Raw genomic sequence first — 20,475 nt, forward strand, 5'->3', positions numbered from 1 at the left:
TTCCCATTTCATTCCGGGGTCGCGAAAAGAAGTGAAATGAATCCATAGTCATTCCAATTCCACAATAATAATTCTGCAACACTAGGACTCGCGGCATCGACGTGCATACCCACACGGGGAAAAGCGCGTACTCCCTCGCAACATACTCGTGTGTGGCGTGGAGAGGCTGCCTGTGCTAGCAATTCACACTACACTATTTATATTATCATGATTTCAATACTTTATTATTGCTTCTAGTTGAAATAGCTGAGCATCCCATTGCGTAAGCAGGCGTGCGAACACCCTCTACAATCAGCACGCATTCGCGATAGCTTCGATTCGTTTACAGCATGTTGTAGGTGCGATCTCCCGAAAGAACGATTTAATGTTTGGTTTTCAAGGGATGGTTCATGCATCGTATAACAATACAATTAGAATACTATTAGAAATTGGTTTCATGAATCACCTAGATAGCGAACGCGTGTCTTGTACTGGCTTGCTTGTTCCGCGGTCGCAACAAGACTTCACTGGAAGGTGAAGGTTGAAATTAAAGATCACATGTTTCTTTTTCCCTTTTATTCGAACCTTTCGGTTATAACAGGACGACACTGCATTTCATGTTTCAATCACCGTCTAAAACTCGTCAAATCAAGAACCTACTGCAGACAAAAATGCCGCGCAAATAGCAGAGTCACAACTGGCGGTCACGTGGCGCCATCTCTACAGATTCTCCAGTACTATTTTGAGGGGGAAAAAAAGCGGAGTAAGTAGGGGTGGTGAAGCAAGCAACTTATCAGACGTATTGTCATATTGTAATGAATTTAGTAAGTCCTAATTTACGTTGCTCGACAAAGTTTTGCGACTCGAAATGTTACAAATTGACGCAAAAATACGTGAGCCACACTTAAGAGAGTGAAAGCTTGAGAGAAAGAGAAAGCCAGGGATCATGAACGTGTCGTCAAGTCAAACTAACAACAAACGACTCCGCTTGAAGGCCGTCTGCGAGCTTTGGCAAAAAAGCGAAGGCAAGGACACGGGGAAAAATTATGTGCACGAAGCAACCCCCGGAAGGAAGCAAAAAGGCATCGCGTAAAGAAAGTTTCTTTCCTCCGTGAAAAAGGGCGGTTGTACCGCGGCCATGATGTACTAGCCGTTGACATGCCACTGAACTGCGCAGTTTGGAGTTGCGAGAAAACCTTGAGAGACATAGTTGGCAGTGATTGCCGTGGTGAATGACCGGCCAACCGGCATCGCCAATGCTGAGTCATTTTAACGCTGAACCACCCGTATATCCGTACTGCTGACGCGCTTCCTACATTCCGTCGGGCGCTAAATCCGAAAACGAAACAAAAAACACGCTCCAACAAACGTTGCCTTTAACACCGCGCCAACGGATAAGTATAGTTTAAACAGTAAAACGTAGTAGGTTTATTAATCAACTAAAACAATGCAAGCATCAAAAAATATTAGACTTAAACAACGAGTATTTTAATTTTAATTTTTTCTCTTTGTATTTGTTTTTAGGGGTTTGCAGACGGCACGCTTCTTGCGGCCAAATATGGCATCTGGACGTCGTCTGCTTTCCGAACGACGCAAAAACGTGATTTTAAACGGCCCTTAAGGCCAATTCCATTCTCAATCATCACACTTCTCAGCGGCGGCTCTCCAAAAGCACATTTTTGTGCGTTATTTGGCAACCGCTTGCCGTGCTATCTTTGTGTTTTTCTGCCTCTTTCGCAATAGGGTTAAAAACCCAGCGCGCGTGAGCACCGCTCTTGCCAGACGATGAAGTGATGGCGACCGCGGAGGTGTCCGAGACCGCTCTCACGCTGGACTTGCTTCCGCAAGAAGTGATTGTACACGTCCTGTCATTCCCGGAGATCGAAGTCGATGATCTACTGCGCTTCTCCGAAGTGTGCTCCAAGTTCCGCGATGTCGTGTGCTGCAACGAGTTGTGGAAGAAAAAGTTCGCTCGGCGGTAAGTCAAAGACCTCTCGCTAGCCTTCCATTTTGGCATGCGAACGGCCGTAGAATAGGCAGCACTATGTGTCCAGTTTATTACTTCGTGCTCCTCTGGTGTAGTCACCGCCTAACGCTGACTGCGGCGTAGCTTGACCTAAGTATTTGATAAAAGCGCAGCTGTCCGCGTTTAAGCATTCGCTGAACGTGCGTGTGCGCAGTGCGAATCGCTCGGCATTTCTCTGTGTCAGCTGGTCTCGCACGAACTTTATGTCCAAAGTGTTCGTAATCCGTCTTCTAGAACTTCTTAGCCACTCAAGGATGCTTCCCAGCATCGAATAATTGAACAGTTGTTATGCGCTGCAAAGGAATAAACGACATGCTTTCGTGCCACGGCTTGGAGGCATACGTTAGGTGTTGCTTTCTGGAGTGTTTGGCTAATTATCGATAGCCTAACGAGCTGGCGTCCTTGAACTAAAATACTCGACTCCTTGGAGGGTGGTTTGTTGCGTAGTGTTGCGTACGCGGGCGCTTTGCGAGACGACCGGTACGAGAATAGCCGCTGGCGAGCGCCGCAAGATTGCGTAGTCAAGTACTCGCGGAGGTACAGCTGCGTACTGGGTGCCAAGCGCCGGTTGGGCCGCCCGAAATGGTTATGCCACGGGGCCAGACCCCCTGCGTAGCCTACACCCAGAGCGTACTTTAAATAGGTTGCCCGCGGCGCTACGACCGCGGGCCGTGGCGCGCAGTGTTGAAACAAGCCCGTGACGCCGGAGCTGACATCGGAGAAAGAAGTTTTTCTCAATTCCTTCGGAAGCGTACTCTTTCACAGAACGTGGTTTCCAAACTGCTGGTCGCTTTCAGTTCAGTTGATGAAGAAATCCTACCTTGCAACCTTTTCTGTTATTTCAAACGAAATACAGGTGGTATATCCCACGCAAAGCAACAATTGGTCGCAATTTGCGGTGAACGAATCTTGAAATGAGCTCGGGGCTTTAGTTTCAACATATTGGTTGATTCCACAAACTGGCAGTTTCTTCAACTCTTGCGGACTACAGCTATGGGTGGACGTGGATCGAAGAATATTATAGAGGTGCATTAGAATTACCTAACAGCAATGTGAAAATTTTCCATGTGTGGCATTGTTATTGCACACTGCCCTGTTTGTCTGTCTGGCTAAACTGGAAACTGGTTCAGGGGGACGTACTCTGAAATATGAAAACTTAAGTTGGTAGATGCTGGAGCTGAAACTACGAATACACGACTTGCAGTAGTAGCAGTTTTATAATGCAGAAGATTGCCAAAAGCATGAAAACTGGCATCTCTGAAGCATTCTTGCACACTTCGATTAATGACATCACAAATCGTGGATAGTGAAACACGATCGGTGAAGCTTGTTAATGCATATATCTTTGAGGAGAGCAGTAAGGGTCCATCATATATGCTTAAAATAAGCGTATAAGTGCACTTGGCTGCTTTAGTTGTTATACACGTTTTGAAAAGCCACGAAGTACGGCTTGGTTAATGTTACCAAGTGGCAGCGGGCTCGTGTGGCGGGCTTTGAGTTTGTTTTGGTCGGTTGCATTAAGCTTGAGGAACAACTGTAGTTGAAAGATATAGGAAGATGGACACAAGTGCAACCATCTGTTCTTAGCCATCACCGTACATAACACATATGGCAAACAGCGGAAGAGAAGGGTATATTATAAGTAGAAGTGGCGAGGCAGCTAAGCTTGCCGTCGGCTTACGGTTCACACACTGCATTTTCCCCCAGGTGGCAGCAGCTCACGACTTGGACAGGGTGAGGGTAGTGCAACACACAGTTTGATGGCGCGAAAAAATGAAAGGGAGATGTAAAGAGAATTGGCAGCTGTAGTCATTAATCTCCTCACAAGTAGAGTGCCATTTGTCGTCGGTTGACAGCTCAGAGAGCTGCGGAAGCTGGGATCGTGATCTTTCGGTTTAAAAGAAAAATGCTTCCAGCTAGTGGCCCTTTAAAGCTTCTTGATGTCAGAAAGTGCGATATTGTGCTTTCACACAGCTTTCACGCAGGCAAGCACAGATGGGGCTTGGCTGGAACAAGCAGTTGAGATTTCAGTGAGGATCTGTAACATGTCCCGCCATGCTACGCTCGGGATCTCTGTACGGGTACAAATACCTGTCATTGACTAAATGTATAGTTTTCTTTTTTTGATGTCTGACAGGCTCAGATCACACCACTAAGAAAGGGACTGCCGCATTGCTTGCATTCACTCTCTAATGGCTCCTATAAATGCCTTACAGACAGGCTGTAAGCATAACTTTTCAAGTTCGACTATATATAATCTGACCACATGCCATCTCCATAGTTTTCTACCATCTTCATACCATACAATACCAACTCCACATACCATAGTTCTACTTTTTTTTTACTTGTAAATATTGTTCAGCAAAAAAAAAATTAGGCATGTTTGAAGCAAAAGAATATAAATTCATAACTGATACTAGCAGTGTTCTGTTAATTAAGAATAGTTATGGGCACAATTTTTGCAATAGTGAATGCAAAAAAACAGGTTAAAAACAATATATTTCAACTACAAAATACAATAGAGGCTCGAGCCCAAACCTAGAGCTCGTGGTTCGAGTGCCAAGCCGCAGCAGGCGAAGGTCCCAACGGATGGTGTGCTAGCAATGCAAATGTGAGAAAGTTGAATTAAATTCAACAAACCCCTATTGCATTGATTGATCATGGGAAGACCGAAACAGGAGGGGCACAGTATTCAGAGAGAGAGAGAGAGAGAGTAGCTCTGTGGCAGTGGCTGCAGAAGAAGACTGTCGTCTTTCGATGACATTTGCAGCAAAGTCAACAGATGCATGGTCATATTTTTCTAAAGCGACTAGGTCAAATATGCCACTAATGAATGACTTCGTTATTGACCGACACACTGTGCTTGCAAAAAGCCTTCATGCGAAATCCGTCCCCTGGGGGAGAACAAATTACGGGGGAAGTTTAGAGCCCTTTAAGAACATGAAGGACATTCTGTTCATCTGCTGTTGAACAATCTGTTGAACTTTGCCGTTACACCCATTACCACTTAACCAGCCCCTGGACAGCTCCCTCCGAAGCTTTCTCTGCTCGCTAGCCGTTGCCAAGGGCCTCCTGTTCTCCCCTAGGTTACTCGGCTTGTATTGCATGTGCATCAGTGGACTACCCTCCTCCGGCACTGTTATTTCCACTTCCCAGTGGCCGCTGTGATTTTATGTGCGATTCTGTGTACTTCACGACAATTTTCTGTACCACACGAGTTCCATGAAACTTAGATATCTAAGTCTTTCACCTTAAAAAACGCTGTTGCCCGCAGGTGGCCAGACCTGTTTCGGCAGAACAACGTTGCCAACACACGGTGGCGCGAGGAGTGCCTGGAGCGCCTGTACTGCGGCCGCAAGCTCCGGTCATGGGTCTCATGCATGTCGAAAGACTTCTACGCGCACGACGAGCTCTCGGAGGATGCCTTCAGTGGGATCTCGGCGCTGAGTGACCACCCCCGGCGACTGCTGTTCTTCATCGATGAACTGGGCGCCATCTTGAATGATGACCAGCCGTAAGAAGAAGCCCCATTTCTATGGGGCCTATCGCTCTAGCACGCATTTATTCTTGGCCATTGCTAAGCTCTAACAGCAGCTTCACAGAGCTTTAAAAGCCTACTGCCCTGAAAATTTCAGCCTCTTGAAAACCCTATTTCCATATAGACCATTCCAACGGGGGTGCCACTACAGTGTACTAAAAGAGAGAGGTCTGTCGTTCGGAGCCGATTAAGGGGGGTCCCTTTTGCGAAGAAAATTTCTGCTGAGGAACTCCTGTTGTAAGCAGTGCCCCTGGCGGCCCTTTAACAGTTGGCTTCAGATGTCTTGTTTGTTAAATTAAGCCCTATTTATTGTCCTAGATAGTCTTAATTTCTTTATTTCATGATATAAAGTTTTATAAAACCCGTCAAATAACTGTTTAGTATGATTTTAAAAACTTATAGGGGGCGCTGGCTGCAACAGGAGTTCTCCGAGGAACGGCTGCGCTCCATACAATTTTTTCATTGCAAGGGAGCCTGCGCTCTGCATTGGTATTTCCTTCGCACGACACACCTATAGGGACCGGGCGGCCGTTGTATGGCACCACCGTCGCTTCAGCGAACAGCGCCGCCCGTGACGAACCGGTCGTCAGTGGAATGCCGGTGGCGGTCAGCGCAGCGTAACTGTGCATGGCTTTCTGTCGTTTTTCTGCAGTGCGGCTTGCAAAGCGTACGTAACCCCACGTGCATTTTTCAGATCGGTAAATCTCGAGCGTGGATGTGACGTTTACGAGGCATGCCATGCGTGTGATTTACGCCCATACTCAGTATTTACAAATAGCAGACGACGTTCAATGCGCCAAGCTGGAAGTCAAGCTGGAAGTGAAAGTTCGTTGCTTCATGCAATTTTTTTATGCCTGCATGCAGTTTCGCGTATCGAGGAGTATACTGCAGCTAAATACTCCCACAAAGCCTGTGTGTGCAACCGATCTAGGAATGCTGCGGCGTTGGCCTTGGGCAGTTGATGACGAAACGGCGTCGACGTCGTGCACAAGCGAAAGACAAAGTTGGGGGGTGTCTTCTAAGATTTACCTCAAAACAGAAATTGTGATGGACGACGCTTCCGTAACTTCATTACCTACGGCTGAAGCGTGTTTAATTTCACAGAAATGCTCTTACTACAGTCATCGGGAATCGTTGATAGAATGCATACCACATGATAGTAGAACGTTATTGCATGTCGTGGAGAAGCATTGCTTTACGAGAATTGCAGTGGTTGCTGGCTAGTTGGTAAATGGTTTTTCAAAAACCAATTCCTGCGTGGCTGAAGGACGCAAGACAGGAGGGTGCCCGAAACCTATACTCAGCTTCACAACCGAATGCTGCGGTCGGTTTACAAGCTGCCACCTACGCTTGAAAAATCATGCACACCTTCGTCTAACGACGATGAGGGTTTATCGCAAAGCTCTGTCGTATAGGTTTCCTTGGTTGCCTTCTGGATTTAAACCTTGACTAGTTGAGCGTCGAGTTTGATCAGTATGCAGTTTCGTCTTTTTACCGCAGCGTCTTTGACTTTGACCATTTCCCACTCGATTTCGCAGGAAGAAAGCTTTGCGTTCAACCATAATAATAATTAGACGGAGGGCTAGATGATTTTGCTGCTTAATTTTGAACTTCCATGCCCCCCCTCTCCAAATCTAAACTTTGTTCAGCGTGTCGGAAATGTGTCTGTGCTGGAGAACTCGGGCTGATGCACCCATATTTGAGGCAACCGATCGCGCATTTTTTATGTCTTCACCAGGCATTATGCGATTTTTTAGGTACTCTGTAAAGAATACTTCAGCATTAAAAAACACCGGCTGACGTTAACGCTGCCGCATTTTTTAACTATCGGTGCCAGAATTTATTCTACGCAGGTGGTAAAACGGGAAAGGGAGGAGGGATGAGTTCGTGAATAACTTTGGCTCTTGATAAAATGACCACCACAAATGTGAGATTTCCACTTCGGTTTTCACGCTCCCATGCTGTCACAGTGTCGCTCACCAAAACCGAAGGCACAAAGCTCACGGTTACAGAAAGTGTAAACTACTGCAACATTTCTACGGCTACACGGTAATCCATCTCGTATGCAAGTGCCTTTCTATTTAAAGCACCCGTATCGAGGTATTCCAGCGCTAAGGCTGGCGTGGAAACCGTAGTCATTGAAACCAGTGAAAATAATTTAAAGTGGTAGAAATGAATAATAATATTGCTAATACTTTTATTCCTACTCAGATCGCGCGGAGCCAGGCACAGACCGCTGCAAAAAGCCCTCGGGTGAATGTAGCCCATTCCCAACCATACAAGTATCCAATAAGTTTGCGTAGCCGTTAGTGAATTTAAGAAGAAAATAATACTACTAATAGTAGTTTTATTAGTACTCAGAACGGGTGTAGCCAAGCGCAGATCGCTGCAAAAAGCGCTCATGCCATTGCAGCCGACGCCCAACTTTAGAAGCGTCCGACAAGTTTACGTAGTCATTACTGCATCTAAGAACCCAACACATCTGTCTAGACTTTGTTTCACCGCACATATACGCTCACAACACCACCAAAACATTCAAAGCACCGAAGCAAACACGACAAAAACAACGGGAGGTTGTGTAGTCCAATGCACTGGCTCATTCCACTGACGAGGGGAGCGCCGAGTGGTGGCGCCACCCGTCCAGCTGCCCGGTCCCTATACCTTCTAGTACACTGAAGCGCCGCTTGCGTGCGCAGCGCCCTCTAGTAGCTGGCCGATTGTTGGTTTGTGCGCTTTCTCCGCCGCGCATGGGCGCCGCTGCGTCTCGGCAAAGTTTTCGTTTTGGCGCATTGTACGTCCTTTTCCGTAATATACTTTAAATGGGAAAGTTGTTGCATAGGACCGATTTAAGTGATCTGGCTTAAATTGGCGGTTTTTTTGGCTGTGGCGAAGCTGAAATTCGCCCCGAGCTAGCGGGATCCATGATGGGTAAACTATGCCGAGTGGGACATGTGTCTTGCAATACTTCATCACAAGTTATTTTTTTGCTTGTGTGTGTGCCTTGGATCGCGTATAACAGCTATTTTGAATGTTTTACTGCAAAAACGGATGTTTGTAAAAATGATCTAACCGTGAGACACTCGGTGCCTATGGCCAACCAAGCAGAAGTACGTGTTAGTATAGCAGACTGCTGGTTTCAAATCCCTGTATGGTGTAACACTGGTAGTTTTGGGGGAACTGAATAAGAATTTGGCATTTTATATAATTTTTATTTAATGTTATCGATATGTCAACACCCCATCCTCAGACACCCCTGCCGCCAACTGCACACTATAAACAAAACTTTGTCTGTCTGAAATTCCAAGCTGCTCTGCAGCACAATTTAGCCGAGCAACTAATGTACAACATAAATAAAAGTAAACAAAACGGCTCCTGGATGATGTTTTATAAGGACTTGTTAGCGTACGCCGTTTGGCAGCCGGACAAGCGTTCGCTTTAGCGTCACTTAGTTTGATGTTGTCAACAAAGAGACAACACGTTTTGGCAATAGACCAACCTCTTGGCTGGAGTGAGTGAATGAACGACTTTATTTTGCTCGAGATGAGTTGGGGGGGCAGAATTCTTCAGTAGCCCCCCCTCCCTCAGATTGGCTGGAGAAAAGGACAATTTAGGGAGGTAACAGTCAGTGTGAAAATCGCCAAGCCCAGCCCACGTAATACTTGGAGCTGGGTCTGCTGCAATGTGATCATAGAAACGGTTGAGATGGAACTAATACCACCCGCGGCACAGGCGAGTTTCAGTGACCCGTTTTATTGTGGAAAGAAAGTATATGCATATGGGCAGATAAACTACCATTATTTTCTATTTGCCTGTGGCAAAGTGCCAACCTCTAGTAAATGGTGACTGTAATCTGAAGAGATACTAGAGTTGTCTAGCCATTTTGGTGCCACTTATTCCTCTAGGCTGAAGAGGCATTCGAACAGCGAGAACGAGATCCAGGAGGAAGCACGATTGCAAAATTCGTGTCCTCTGTATGCCGCGAAAACGGGGCTTGGTACACAAAACCCCGATGGCATTTCGGCCGGGAACCTTCGCTGACAAGCTCTGACCCCTCCTCCCGATGTAGCCTGGGGTATACGGCCCGGGTGGCCAGCGCAGGCCAGGACATCCCAGACTAGAGGAAACCCCGGGCATCAGCACACAAGGCTCACCTAAATTAAGTTTACTCCTCCCCATACTCCCTACCCCATTGCGACGTCAACCTGTAGCCAAGAAATCTGCTGTCCCAGGCACAGAGACCATTAAATTGTGCCCAATTTTCTGCCACTATTTCAAAGTAGGTGTACAGAAAGAGCTCAGTGGAACAAAATTGCCCAAATTCCCAAAAACTTGTGTGGTTTGAAGTGCGCAACTCACAATCTGCCAGTCTAGTTCACTTATTAGCAACATTTCATTTAAAATAATGCACAAATTAGTGGCAAACCCACCCGCGCGTTGCCTACAAAGTGCAGTTTTGGTGACGAGCAAACGGCTGCGCCAGGTGCGCCACACCAGAGAGGAGAAAAGGCGGCTGGCATGCCATGACTGCCAAGTGTGAGGAGCCGTTTCCCCTTCGCCCGATAGAACTGTCTATAGTATGACTAAAAAGATACACGAGATGATAACTGAAATACGCACGCACGGTGCAAACAACCAGTGAGAATTGGCGATTTTGAAACCGAAATTGAGGAGAGCGAGGTTATCATGGCCAAGCTGAAGTGGCGTTGCAGCCGGCTGGCCAGAGCAACCCTGTGTGCAAGCACTCCGTGTGCGCGGAAGCCCTAGAAGAAGTGTGTCCAGTGGAGCTCAACCAGTTCTCCTAGCTGGCTGGGGAACTTAGCACTCTGCCGGTCAGAATGCCACTTCCACTTCATGGCTGTTTGTGCGGTCCGCCAGCAGGTGCGGCGTCATCTGCTATGGAGCTATTTTAAATGCTTCTGCCTGAAAACAACGCATTTCCTGTGGCAATCAGTCATATTCCAGTAGGTTTTGTGGTACGTGCTGTACGTTCAAAATAAGCTTGGCTGAGGTGTGTAATTTCAGCGCAGTTTGCCTTTAAGCATTGTAAATACACAGGCCGATAAGTTTTGGTGACATGATGGAGAGCTCCTGTGGGGGCTCTCAATTACTTCTGCCAGTGCTACCACATATAGCAGCTATCAGTAGGCGTGAAGGGAAACAGGTGTGTTGCCAGCTGTGCCCTGTTGATCACATCCGTTATGCTTGGCTACTTGTGGCGTGCAAGGCCCACATTGTATTCTGTGATAAAAATTTAGTTTTCAATAGTTTACTGTGAAGGAACTGAGTTTGAGTACAAATGTTGTTAAGGGTGGACTAGGCAAGTAAAACGCTTTTCTTATTTACGGACGAAATTAATCAAATGAGGAGCATTTACATAACTAACCATCCTAACAACAAAAGTGACATTTGTTTCAGGATATCTTCCACAGTTTGTGAGTTGCAAGACCTGAAAGTTGCATTAAGCATAGTTAACTAATTAGGCGAGAAATAAAACAAGATTTGTGTGTCACTATGATCAGGACGGTCTAGTATTCTGTGTAACGAAGCTCTGAAATGATTATCGTTTTATATTCTTTAGGTATAAAAAATAACAAGAAAATGTTCACCTCTTTTTTTTTTTTTTCCAGAATCTGAAATATTTTTATATCGAGACGAAAGTGAAACTTTTTAAAGGAATAATTCAATAGCTTCCTTGTGCAAAATATCCTGATTGCACTGACATAAAAATCTTGTTGAGTTCTTGCCTAATTAGTTAATTAATCTTGGGGTGCATTTGTGAAGGTGATTAGTCTTGTAACTCAAAGTATAGAAGAGATTTTTAACTTGATTTCAGCTTTGTTATTAGGATAGTTAACTGCATAAATGCTTCTCATTTGATTAAAGTTGGTCCATAAATGACCAAAACAGTTTTACTTGCCACGTCCCTTCCTTAAAAGCAGTTTACTGATTGAACACTTCATTTGAAAAAGCTGCACTGCTATGTGCGGTGTCTACAGGGAGGAAAGATGTTCATTTTGTGCAGTTGTTAGAGCATCAAGACGATCAGTCGGTCAGCTTTATTGATGAACGTCCAAAGCTTAGGTTTGCAGCACTATAACGGCAGTACTGACTGTTTCAGGTTCCAGAGCGTGCAGTGTAATTTTAAGTTTCCCAAAACAGTTTGAAGCGGATGGGGCGAGCGGAAGTTTGGCAAAGTGACTAATGAGCACCGACTGTCAACCACAATTTCAATAAAAGTTTGAAAACAGTACACATACAAAGGCACGCTGCCAACATCACATAGTGCACATATCATGTGAAGCTACATATCACGCCCCCAAATTTTCTACTTGTGCACCTGGTAGTGAAGGTATTCGTTTAGTATTCGTGCTGTGTGGTGCAGTCTGACATTTTTCTCGTCATCGTTCTTGTACAGCACGTGTGCGAGGTCTTGCATCACTGTGTATTACTGTTTCAACCATCAGACCATTGTTGAAAGGGGACTAGTCACTGGGTCACAACGCAGCATACCTCCTCTTAAGTGTACAAGCATAGAACCAGTGCTTGCATGCTGCCTGTGTCTACCGTAAATAGCGGATGTCTAGCCGTGTCCCCGTCACACTGGAGATGTTCCCATACACCGTAGCGACGAATGTTTTCTTGCAGCTAGGCATAGACCACATTCCGTGATAAAAGATGGTCTTTTAAAGACGACAGTCTTTGTTGGGCTACTTAAATGCAGAAATTTTGCTCTGTCTATCTGTCTGTGACTTGATTCAGCCAACCCACCGCGGTGGCTCAGTGGCTAAGGCGTTGCGCTGCTGAGCACGAGGTCGCGGGTTCGATTCCTGGCCGCGGCGGCCGCCTTTCTGATGGAGGCGAAAAGCAAAAACGCCCGTGTGTACGAGATTTCGGCGCACGATAAGGATCCCCAGGTGGTCAAAATTAATCCGAAGCCCTCCACTACGGCGCGCCTCATCGCCTGCGTTGCGTCGGCGCGTTAAACCCCAGAATCAATCAATCAAAATCAGCTTGATTCAGCCACCCGGCCAAAGTGAAACAGAAGTCGAGCAATATTCTTATACTATACTCACAGCCGAATCTAAACGTCAAAGTCCGGTGGCAATGTTCATACTTGTCAACATTGTTGAACAAGAACAAGACATTACGCAAATATAAGGCAGAAAATCAATACATAAGTGATATTTTCAGTGTTCCTTGATTAAAAAATTCATGGGTGCTTGGTTTTTGCGATAGCAAATGAAATACATCAACTGCGGAACACCGTCGCCTGCTGTTGTCCGCGCAACTGTAGCTCCTGGCGGCGAAATCAAATGGCAACAGCAACGAAAGGTTCCACGATCCGCTTGAAACGCTCGTGGAGTAGGGCAACGTGGTTCTATAAACGTCAAAGTATAGGGCGCCTCGATTCACGTGCATCTCCACAGTACGGCAGCGCTCGCATCGAGGCACCCGCCTGGAGCAGTGGAACGTGGTAAATTTAAATTGACTTTAGCAAACCTCTACCATGTTTACCTTGGGAGGAGCGAGACGGGAGAGGAACAGCATGAGAGGTTAGTGGGAAAGAGAAGGGAGGCATTTACTTGGAAGAGGCGCCAGTTGACTATTGTCTTTCGTCAACATTTGCAATGAAAGTAGCAGATGCACGGCCATTTTTTTCTTCTTTGTCCTGATTATGGAAGCTGTTATGGTGTAATCGAATGCACGTGTGTTGGGAGGCCAGAAGACCAGGTTGCCGGGCCTTTGCAACCCGGATCTGTAGCCAACGAAGGCTTCCCGCCTGGACAGAGTCGCTGATTGTGCGGGTGGGGGGGGGGGACATGGTGCAGGCACGAGTGCCTGACGCTGAAGTACTATGCCAGGCGGGTGGCGTGCCACGTGTGCCACCTGCACATGCGTCTGTGCTGGGAGTCGTTCCTGGGCGGCCCCTCGGAGCCCAGCCTGGAGGAGGGGGCCCTGCTGCTCTCCCAGTGGTGCCAGCCCCTGCAGCGGGTGTCCAAGGAGAGGGCGCAGCGCACCCTCACCGAGCTCGCCCTCCGCGCCAAGGCCATCCTGGCCGCCCGGCACCCCACACACCCGCTCGTCCGCTGCGACTGGCAGCCCAGCACCGCCGGTAAGAGAGTCTCTTCCAGTGTGCGGGTGGCGATACTTCATTCTAGGTACAGGGCTGGCGGTGATTAAACGTGTTCATATGCCGCACCCCACCTCTAAACCAACCTTAAACATACCAAACATCCCTATTGATGAAAAACAAAAATGCGAAATTGATACCACAGCACCCTTATTGGTGAAAAACAAAAACGCAAAATCAAGCCAAGAAAACATTCTGCGTTAAAAAAAAATCGTGGGTCCTGGAAAAAATATTAGAATAACTGCAGTATTGGAATAACCTGGGGCATCCGTTCTATTATGATTATACCGTTATTCTACTGAGGTACATACAACAGCAGAGCTTTTTTAGCAGTTCCGTAAACGAGTAGTAGTAAGGGTGTTCCAAGAGAATCACTATGTGGCGCTAGGTGCGCACAGGAAATTCCAGGCTTGTACTGACAAGGGAACAGAATCTCGTGTGCGGTGGGGCCCCTACTGAATCGAGCACAGCAAAGGCAGGCAGGCTAGCAATGAATTAGAATATTGACGTGTGCAGCGAATTTGCATTTGGGGTGACTTCAGGCTTCACTGAAGGCCCTAAACACCAGAAGCAGCAGTGAAGAACGGTTTTGACTGGGAAGCACACTAGGAGCAATTTTATGGTGATAATGACGCTTTGCAAAGAGCACTCCTTTGTCATCATCATCTTGGTTGCGTGGTCCCACGTAAAAAGTTAATTTCATATGCTTGTAATCGTTGTCATCTTCGCTCCTTGGCATTGCGAAGTTACGTGACAATATGTTGTTATGCAAGCCGGTACTTGGGTACAGAACACTAACAGCGTGAAAGGTCAGTGAAGACTTAGACATAGAACAAGTGCTGAGTCAGCTGTTTACGCACACTGGTCTTAAAAACTTTTTTTTTTGTTTTCTAACTAATTCTGATGAAACTTTCCGGGCTTGTTCAGTTTTTTTAGCTGATTTCAAATATCCAATTAGTTTTGATGTGAGGTAAGTAGTTTCTGAGTCATTTTTAAAAAATCTTCGTTGATTGTTCTTGAGAACAATAGGAAAGAAACTATTCAACGAAAAATTACCAGCAAGACATGAATACATACCAGAAGTTGTGGAGAAGGAAATGTGGGAAGATTTTTGTTGTTTTGCAATCGCATACACGTTTAAGTTAATTCTGACTAGGCTTGAAATATTCCTTCTAACCAATTAAAAATAATGCTAATTAAACAACTGCTGAAATGCGAAATGCAAAATCTGCTTCCCTTATTGGGTGGTTTGAACATTCAGCCTCACTGTGGAAAAAAAAGATCTTCCGAGCTGCACTACATGCTGGGATGTGCTTCAAGAATTTCCTATCACTGCGACACCACTCGTAGCGAAGAAGGGGGGAATTATGGAAAAATCATTATTTTTTTTTGAAATCGGGCCTCTATGGTTTTATAAGTGCCTGGTACTGTTTCAAGTATGGAAGTTAAAGAGGAAAAACTGCAAATCAAGAGAAAAGTGATACCTAAAAAAATGCTTTTTTGTGCAATTTTTCGGTCCCAAAGACCCATGTGCCCCCCCTTAAACGGACCCTGCAGCACTTACCATCAACTTCTCGGTATATATTTTGGGGTAAGGTCTATTATCCCAGCAATCTCATCCCGCAAGGATTATGAAAATCCGTTCACTATCACCGAAACTATGCGTGATGAGAAATCGCGCAAAATTGTTCTCTCTCAACTCGACTGTTGACAACGCAATGAAAGCTGCGCGCTCTCTCTTGAAGATAACCCGCCGCGGTGGCTCAGTGGCTAAGGCGTTGCGCTGCTGAGCACGAGGTCGCGGGTTCGATTCCCGGCCGCGGCGGCCGCTTTTCTGATGGAGGCGAAAAGCAAAAACGCCCGTGTGTACGAGATTTCGGCGCACATTAAAGATCCCCAGGTGGTCAAAATTAACCCGTAGCCCTCCACTACGGCGCGCCTCATCGCCTGCGTTGCGTCGGCGCGTTAAACCCTACAATCAATCAATCAATCAATCTCTCTTGAAGATAGGGGCAGCTCGCGGCATTCTCTTCGATGGCCTTCGATATATCACAAGCCGGGGAGTTTTTTTTCTTTTGCTCCGCAACGTGGAGGGGTCGATTTCCGGTGTGGCATAGTTGCCTGCTCGCAAGCACACGCTCAGGCTGGTAGGGCGTTTTTGAAGCAATAAAATTTTGTTGGCGAGTCGTCTTGTTGAAAGGGGAGTACTGAGTTCGTCACTCAAACTCCGCGCGCACTCAAAACACAATAGAAGCGTCAAAACTGTGCGTACGGGTTCAGGCATTGAAGAGCTTGGTACACATCGCTGACGACAGTGGATCGTCACAGGAAATGCGAGAAATAAGCCACAAAGTTGACCAGCGACAGCCAATGGGACAGCCATGGCCGCAATGATGTCATTTCGGCCATGCCAGGGGTGCATAATGAGGAAAATTGTAGAGAGCGCAGTTGGTTTTTCCGCATCTTTCACAGCAATTTGCACTCTCACCGCTTCGTGTGCACGTGTAATTTTGGCTCAGGCATTCCTGGCAGTGTAATCTAAACTTGTGCAGGTTTACTTGCACTGCTCAGAAAGTGTTGCAGGGTCCCGTTAAGCGGAAACACACATACCTACATGTTTAAGCACAACAGTGTTGACTTACTCTTCTGCGATTATGTACGGAGCTCTTCTCACTTTTGCACCTGTGTGTAATTGCAAGGTAAATGTATGTATTTTGGATAAATTAAATGGTTGATAGTCAGCGCTTGTCCCATGCGTCTTGTAAGTCTCTGTTCACCTTTTGTGCTGTTATGTGCTCTGTACCAAAGCAGTTAGGTTGCCTACATTTTCTGCATATTAAAAAAAAATCTCACTAAATCAGGTTGAGCATCAAATACACTTTGCTGGGTCGTAAATACATTAACCAAGAGTGAATATACAGTTGGGGAATAGGAATTTGTTCATAAGATCGGGAAATTCGTAAAAGCATGTTTCGTGCAACTAACGGGATTCAGCTGTTGTACCAAATTTTCTAACTCCAGTATTGGGGCCAAGATGAAATGTGTAAAGGAAATTAACATTTGCCTATCCCTTGTGCAAGGGTCTTGTACAAGGGATAGGCAAAGGTTTCAAAATGTGCTCTTCTGAACATGTCTTTTCAGGTTTTGCCTTGCTTCCCTGACACTCTGGGTTCGTTTCTTTTGTGCAGCTTTGTCGGAATCGAGATGGAACCCCACTGATTGCCGTTCTGTGCTCATCTGCATCAACCAGGCCTTGTTCCATGAGTTTGGCCTCGCTGGAGATCGGCCTCATTACCACACCCCAGAAAACTCTTTCATAGACAAGGTCAGTCTTTTAGTCTTATTTATGACTGGCCATTCCCACCTTCACACATGTGGCTGTTGCCCTCTATTTCATGTTTTGGGGCTGTAGCCTTTGAACTGCTCTTCTTGTGACCTGGTTTTTTTATCGTCGTCATGTAGCTTATGTACGACATTGGCCTTCTAAAGAAATTGTTTCTGTTGGGCTAGCATGGGAGGTGGGAAGGAGACTGAAAATGTGGGAAGTACGTATACCATATTTTAGTGCATATAACCCGCCCCGTCATGTGATCCGGACCCCTTGTTGCATTCAAATAAAAATGAAAAATCAACAGACGGTTTGCCTGCGTCAACTACAAAACATCATGCAAAAGCATCTTCCTTCTCACCTGTACTCTCATGCACCACAGTTAGCCACAATACAGGAATTGTTTAATTCACGAAGAATAGGGAGCTGAAAAAGAGCAACACTCCACAGTGCTAATCCAGGCGTGGTGCATTTGGCAAAATATCCCCAGTGTACATTGTCCAGACCACACACATGAAAGTAAAACCGCAGTCGTCAGATAGGAGGCCCGTTTTGTTTATAAATACAGCGCGAAGTCAAATACGAACCTTACCTCTGGCACTTGTCGAAGTGTGAGGCCGTTGAATGGGAGCGTCTTCATCAGAACTAAATGAAATTATTATTATCAAAAATGATAATGATATCGAAAAAGGAGTTAGCAATAAATATGCCAGATAGCGTTAGTTGTCAGCAAGGCGCCGTTTTTAGCTTTCATAGCTGTAACTTGAGTGCACAAAAAAAAAACGAGGACTGGACGAAGACACGGAAGACCAGTGCAGGGAAATAAACTGCAATAACACTGAAAGACGGGCTAGTTGGTGACAATTCATAGCTGTAACTTGAGCGCACAGTCCTAGTTTTTTTTGTGCGCTCAAGTTACAGCTATGAATTGTCACCAACTAGCCCGCCTTTCAGTGTTATTGCAATTTTGGCTTTCGCGGGATGTTTGAAATCATTGAAACTCCGCGTCCGATGGCCTGTAAGGAAAGAGTTAATCCCTAGTGCTCTCCTACCCCGCATAGCCTGTTAATTATGTTGTTAATTGATTTGGCAACGAATGTTGCAGGTCCTGGAGAAGAAGACCGGGATTCCGCTGACCCTGTGCCTCATTTACGAGGCCGTGGCCAGGCGGCTCGGTGTGCTGTGCCTGCCCGTCAACTTCCCCACACACTTCCTGCTCAAGTGGCTGGAACACCCCCTGTGAGTGTGGTGGCGACCCGCTTTTACGCAGATTTCAAATACTTTGTCAGCCACCTGTTCTCCCTGTCGCTGATATGTGTTGGTGTGAATACATGTTCTAAAAAAAATGAAAGAAGCTCACACTAACGTGCAAGATTTGAAGGTAGCGAAGCTGTGTGCAACCTTCACGACCGTCTCGAAGGTTTAAGTCCACGATTGCAGCCAACTTGCTTCTTGTTCGCTCCCACAAGGACCTTTGCTCCATCATTGTTGCTATAGGTGTGAGCTTCCTTCATTTTTTTGGAAGTGATAATCATTGGACATCACCTTGGAAGGGCGTGCGCTTTGATGAGCAAGTGATGCCATGATTACGACAAATGCTGTTTTTTTTTTTGTTTTGTTTTTTTTTTTAACTTTTGGTGTATCTTGGCCAGTCTCTCTAAGTGGGTATGCTTGGCTTGACAGACGTGTGCAGGGAATGCTAGGCGGTCGCTGCGAGGCACGTACCCACGAGCGCTAAGCATTTTCTTGGTTTTGTTAACTGTCAGGCGGTCACTGCGAGGCCCACGCTCACATGCGCGCACTCGTCAATTTCTTGGTATTTTCAACTGCGGACACAAAAAATTACGATTTGCTAAACCGCTTGGCTGTTAAAAGGGCCGGTAAACTTGTTTTGAATTTGGACCATCTCTGTTGGGTAGACATTGCATGGCGCTGTATACAGTCTCTGTTCTCGTCCTTCCTTTGCTTCTCTCTCCATGCATGTTTCTATCCTGCACTAGTTTTCCTGGGCCCGCTGTTAGCCCCATGTCACCTGTCTTTGTCTGTAACGCCTTCACTTGGGCATGATTTATGCTAACTGAGTTTTAGTAGGTGTGCTTTGGCACTTCACGTCATCCTCAGCCCTGAGGGATGTCCTCCGTTCTCTCTGAGGGTGCTTTTTACTCTGACTTCTAAAGTTCACGCTCTTCGACCTTTATATAATCAATTTCATTTCTCTAGCCCCCTCTCATTGTGCCCTCCTTCTCCTTTTTTCTTTTCCACCTCTTCCTTTTACGAGTCACATGTTCATCTGACCCTGTTGTGCATGTTTGCTTTTGTTTATTTTGGCTACTTGTGTCGCCAGAAAGGAGGTGCGGGTAAAATAACTCTCCCCCATCTAATGTCCACTGTGCAGAGTGTGTGCCCTTATTTTTCACTTGCCTTCAAAGAAGTGTCAGAAAAATAAAATCTGCTTTTTCTTTCCAAAGCCACCCTTATAAAAAGGCTAAATATCAGGGCAGAAACTTGGAGGCTCACTAAGAGGGTTCAACTTACATTGAGGACGACTCAGCGAGCAATGGAATGGAAGATGATGGGTGTAACATTAAGGGACAAGAAGAGAGTGTAGTGGGTCAGGGAATAAACTCGTGTTAAGGACATATTAGTAGTAATTAAGAAGAAATGGGCATGGGCAGCGCGTGTAATGCGAAGGCAAGATAACCGTTGGTCATGAAGGGCAACAGAGTGGATCCCTGGTGAAGGGAAGCATTGCAGGGGGCGGCAGAAAGATAGGCAGATGAGATCAAAAAGTTTGCGGGAATAAATTGGTCGCAGTTATCACAGAACCAGGGTTATTGGTAATACGTGGGAGAGGCCTTTGCCCTGCAGTGGGTGTAGATAGGCTGGCGATGATGATGACTGACAATATATCGTTCTGTATTACGGCGATCTGCGTACTGTCGTTGCCGTCCAGCCAACCTTGGTCACCACCCGGCGTAGGCAGAACAGCAGTTAGCATTTTCCCAATGGTTGCAACCAAGTTTTTGTGTATCAGCGCAGCAGCCGAGAGTTCCTTCCCCTCCTATGACATATAATGTGTGCCTGTGTGCACTGCTCTTCGCTAGTACTGCAAGGTGCGAGGCATGCATTGATAAACACTTTTCCCCTGCAGGTTGCCAGAGGAGCAGCGCTACACGTACATCGACTGCTACCACGGAGGTCGTTTCATGGCCCAGGGCGAATGCCCATCACTCTGCCCAAACCTACAGCTGGACCGGAACACGTGCTACAACGCGCTCCGCACACCCAAGGTCTGTGCAGGCCTTCTCGGCCACTTCCCCCCTCATTTGTCTTGTTTTGGCACTTGAGGGCAGCCTAATCTCGATAACGAAGTTTTGCTAAAGAGCTAGATGATGCAGAGCTTTCAGTTGTGCACATTAAGCAATTGATTCAATGCTGGAAGCATTGCTGTCAATGATTTCTGGCGAAATCCA

General features: G+C 46.2%; 1 protein-coding gene across 1 annotated transcript in view; it reads left to right on the forward strand.

The window, feature by feature from the left end:
* Positions 1-1,520: 1,520 nt before the first annotated feature.
* The window catches only part of LOC144162949 (F-box only protein 21-like), a 33,486-nt gene continuing 14,531 nt past the window's right edge, over positions 1,521-20,475 (forward strand). The window contains exons 1-6 of the mRNA XM_077693685.1: positions 1,521-1,957; positions 5,280-5,519; positions 13,373-13,656; positions 16,863-16,999; positions 18,108-18,241; positions 20,154-20,292. Coding sequence (XP_077549811.1) covers positions 1,773-1,957; positions 5,280-5,519; positions 13,373-13,656; positions 16,863-16,999; positions 18,108-18,241; positions 20,154-20,292 — 1,119 coding nt within the window. The 5' untranslated portion in view covers positions 1,521-1,772. The remainder of the gene's footprint in view (positions 1,958-5,279; positions 5,520-13,372; positions 13,657-16,862; positions 17,000-18,107; positions 18,242-20,153; positions 20,293-20,475) is intronic.

Source organism: Haemaphysalis longicornis, unplaced genomic scaffold (assembly GCF_048455015.1).
Source record: "Haemaphysalis longicornis isolate Haplotype H1 unplaced genomic scaffold, Haemaphysalis longicornis Haplotype H1 scaffold_12, whole genome shotgun sequence".
In the NCBI taxonomy this organism is placed as follows: domain Eukaryota; kingdom Metazoa; phylum Arthropoda; class Arachnida; order Ixodida; family Ixodidae; genus Haemaphysalis; species Haemaphysalis longicornis.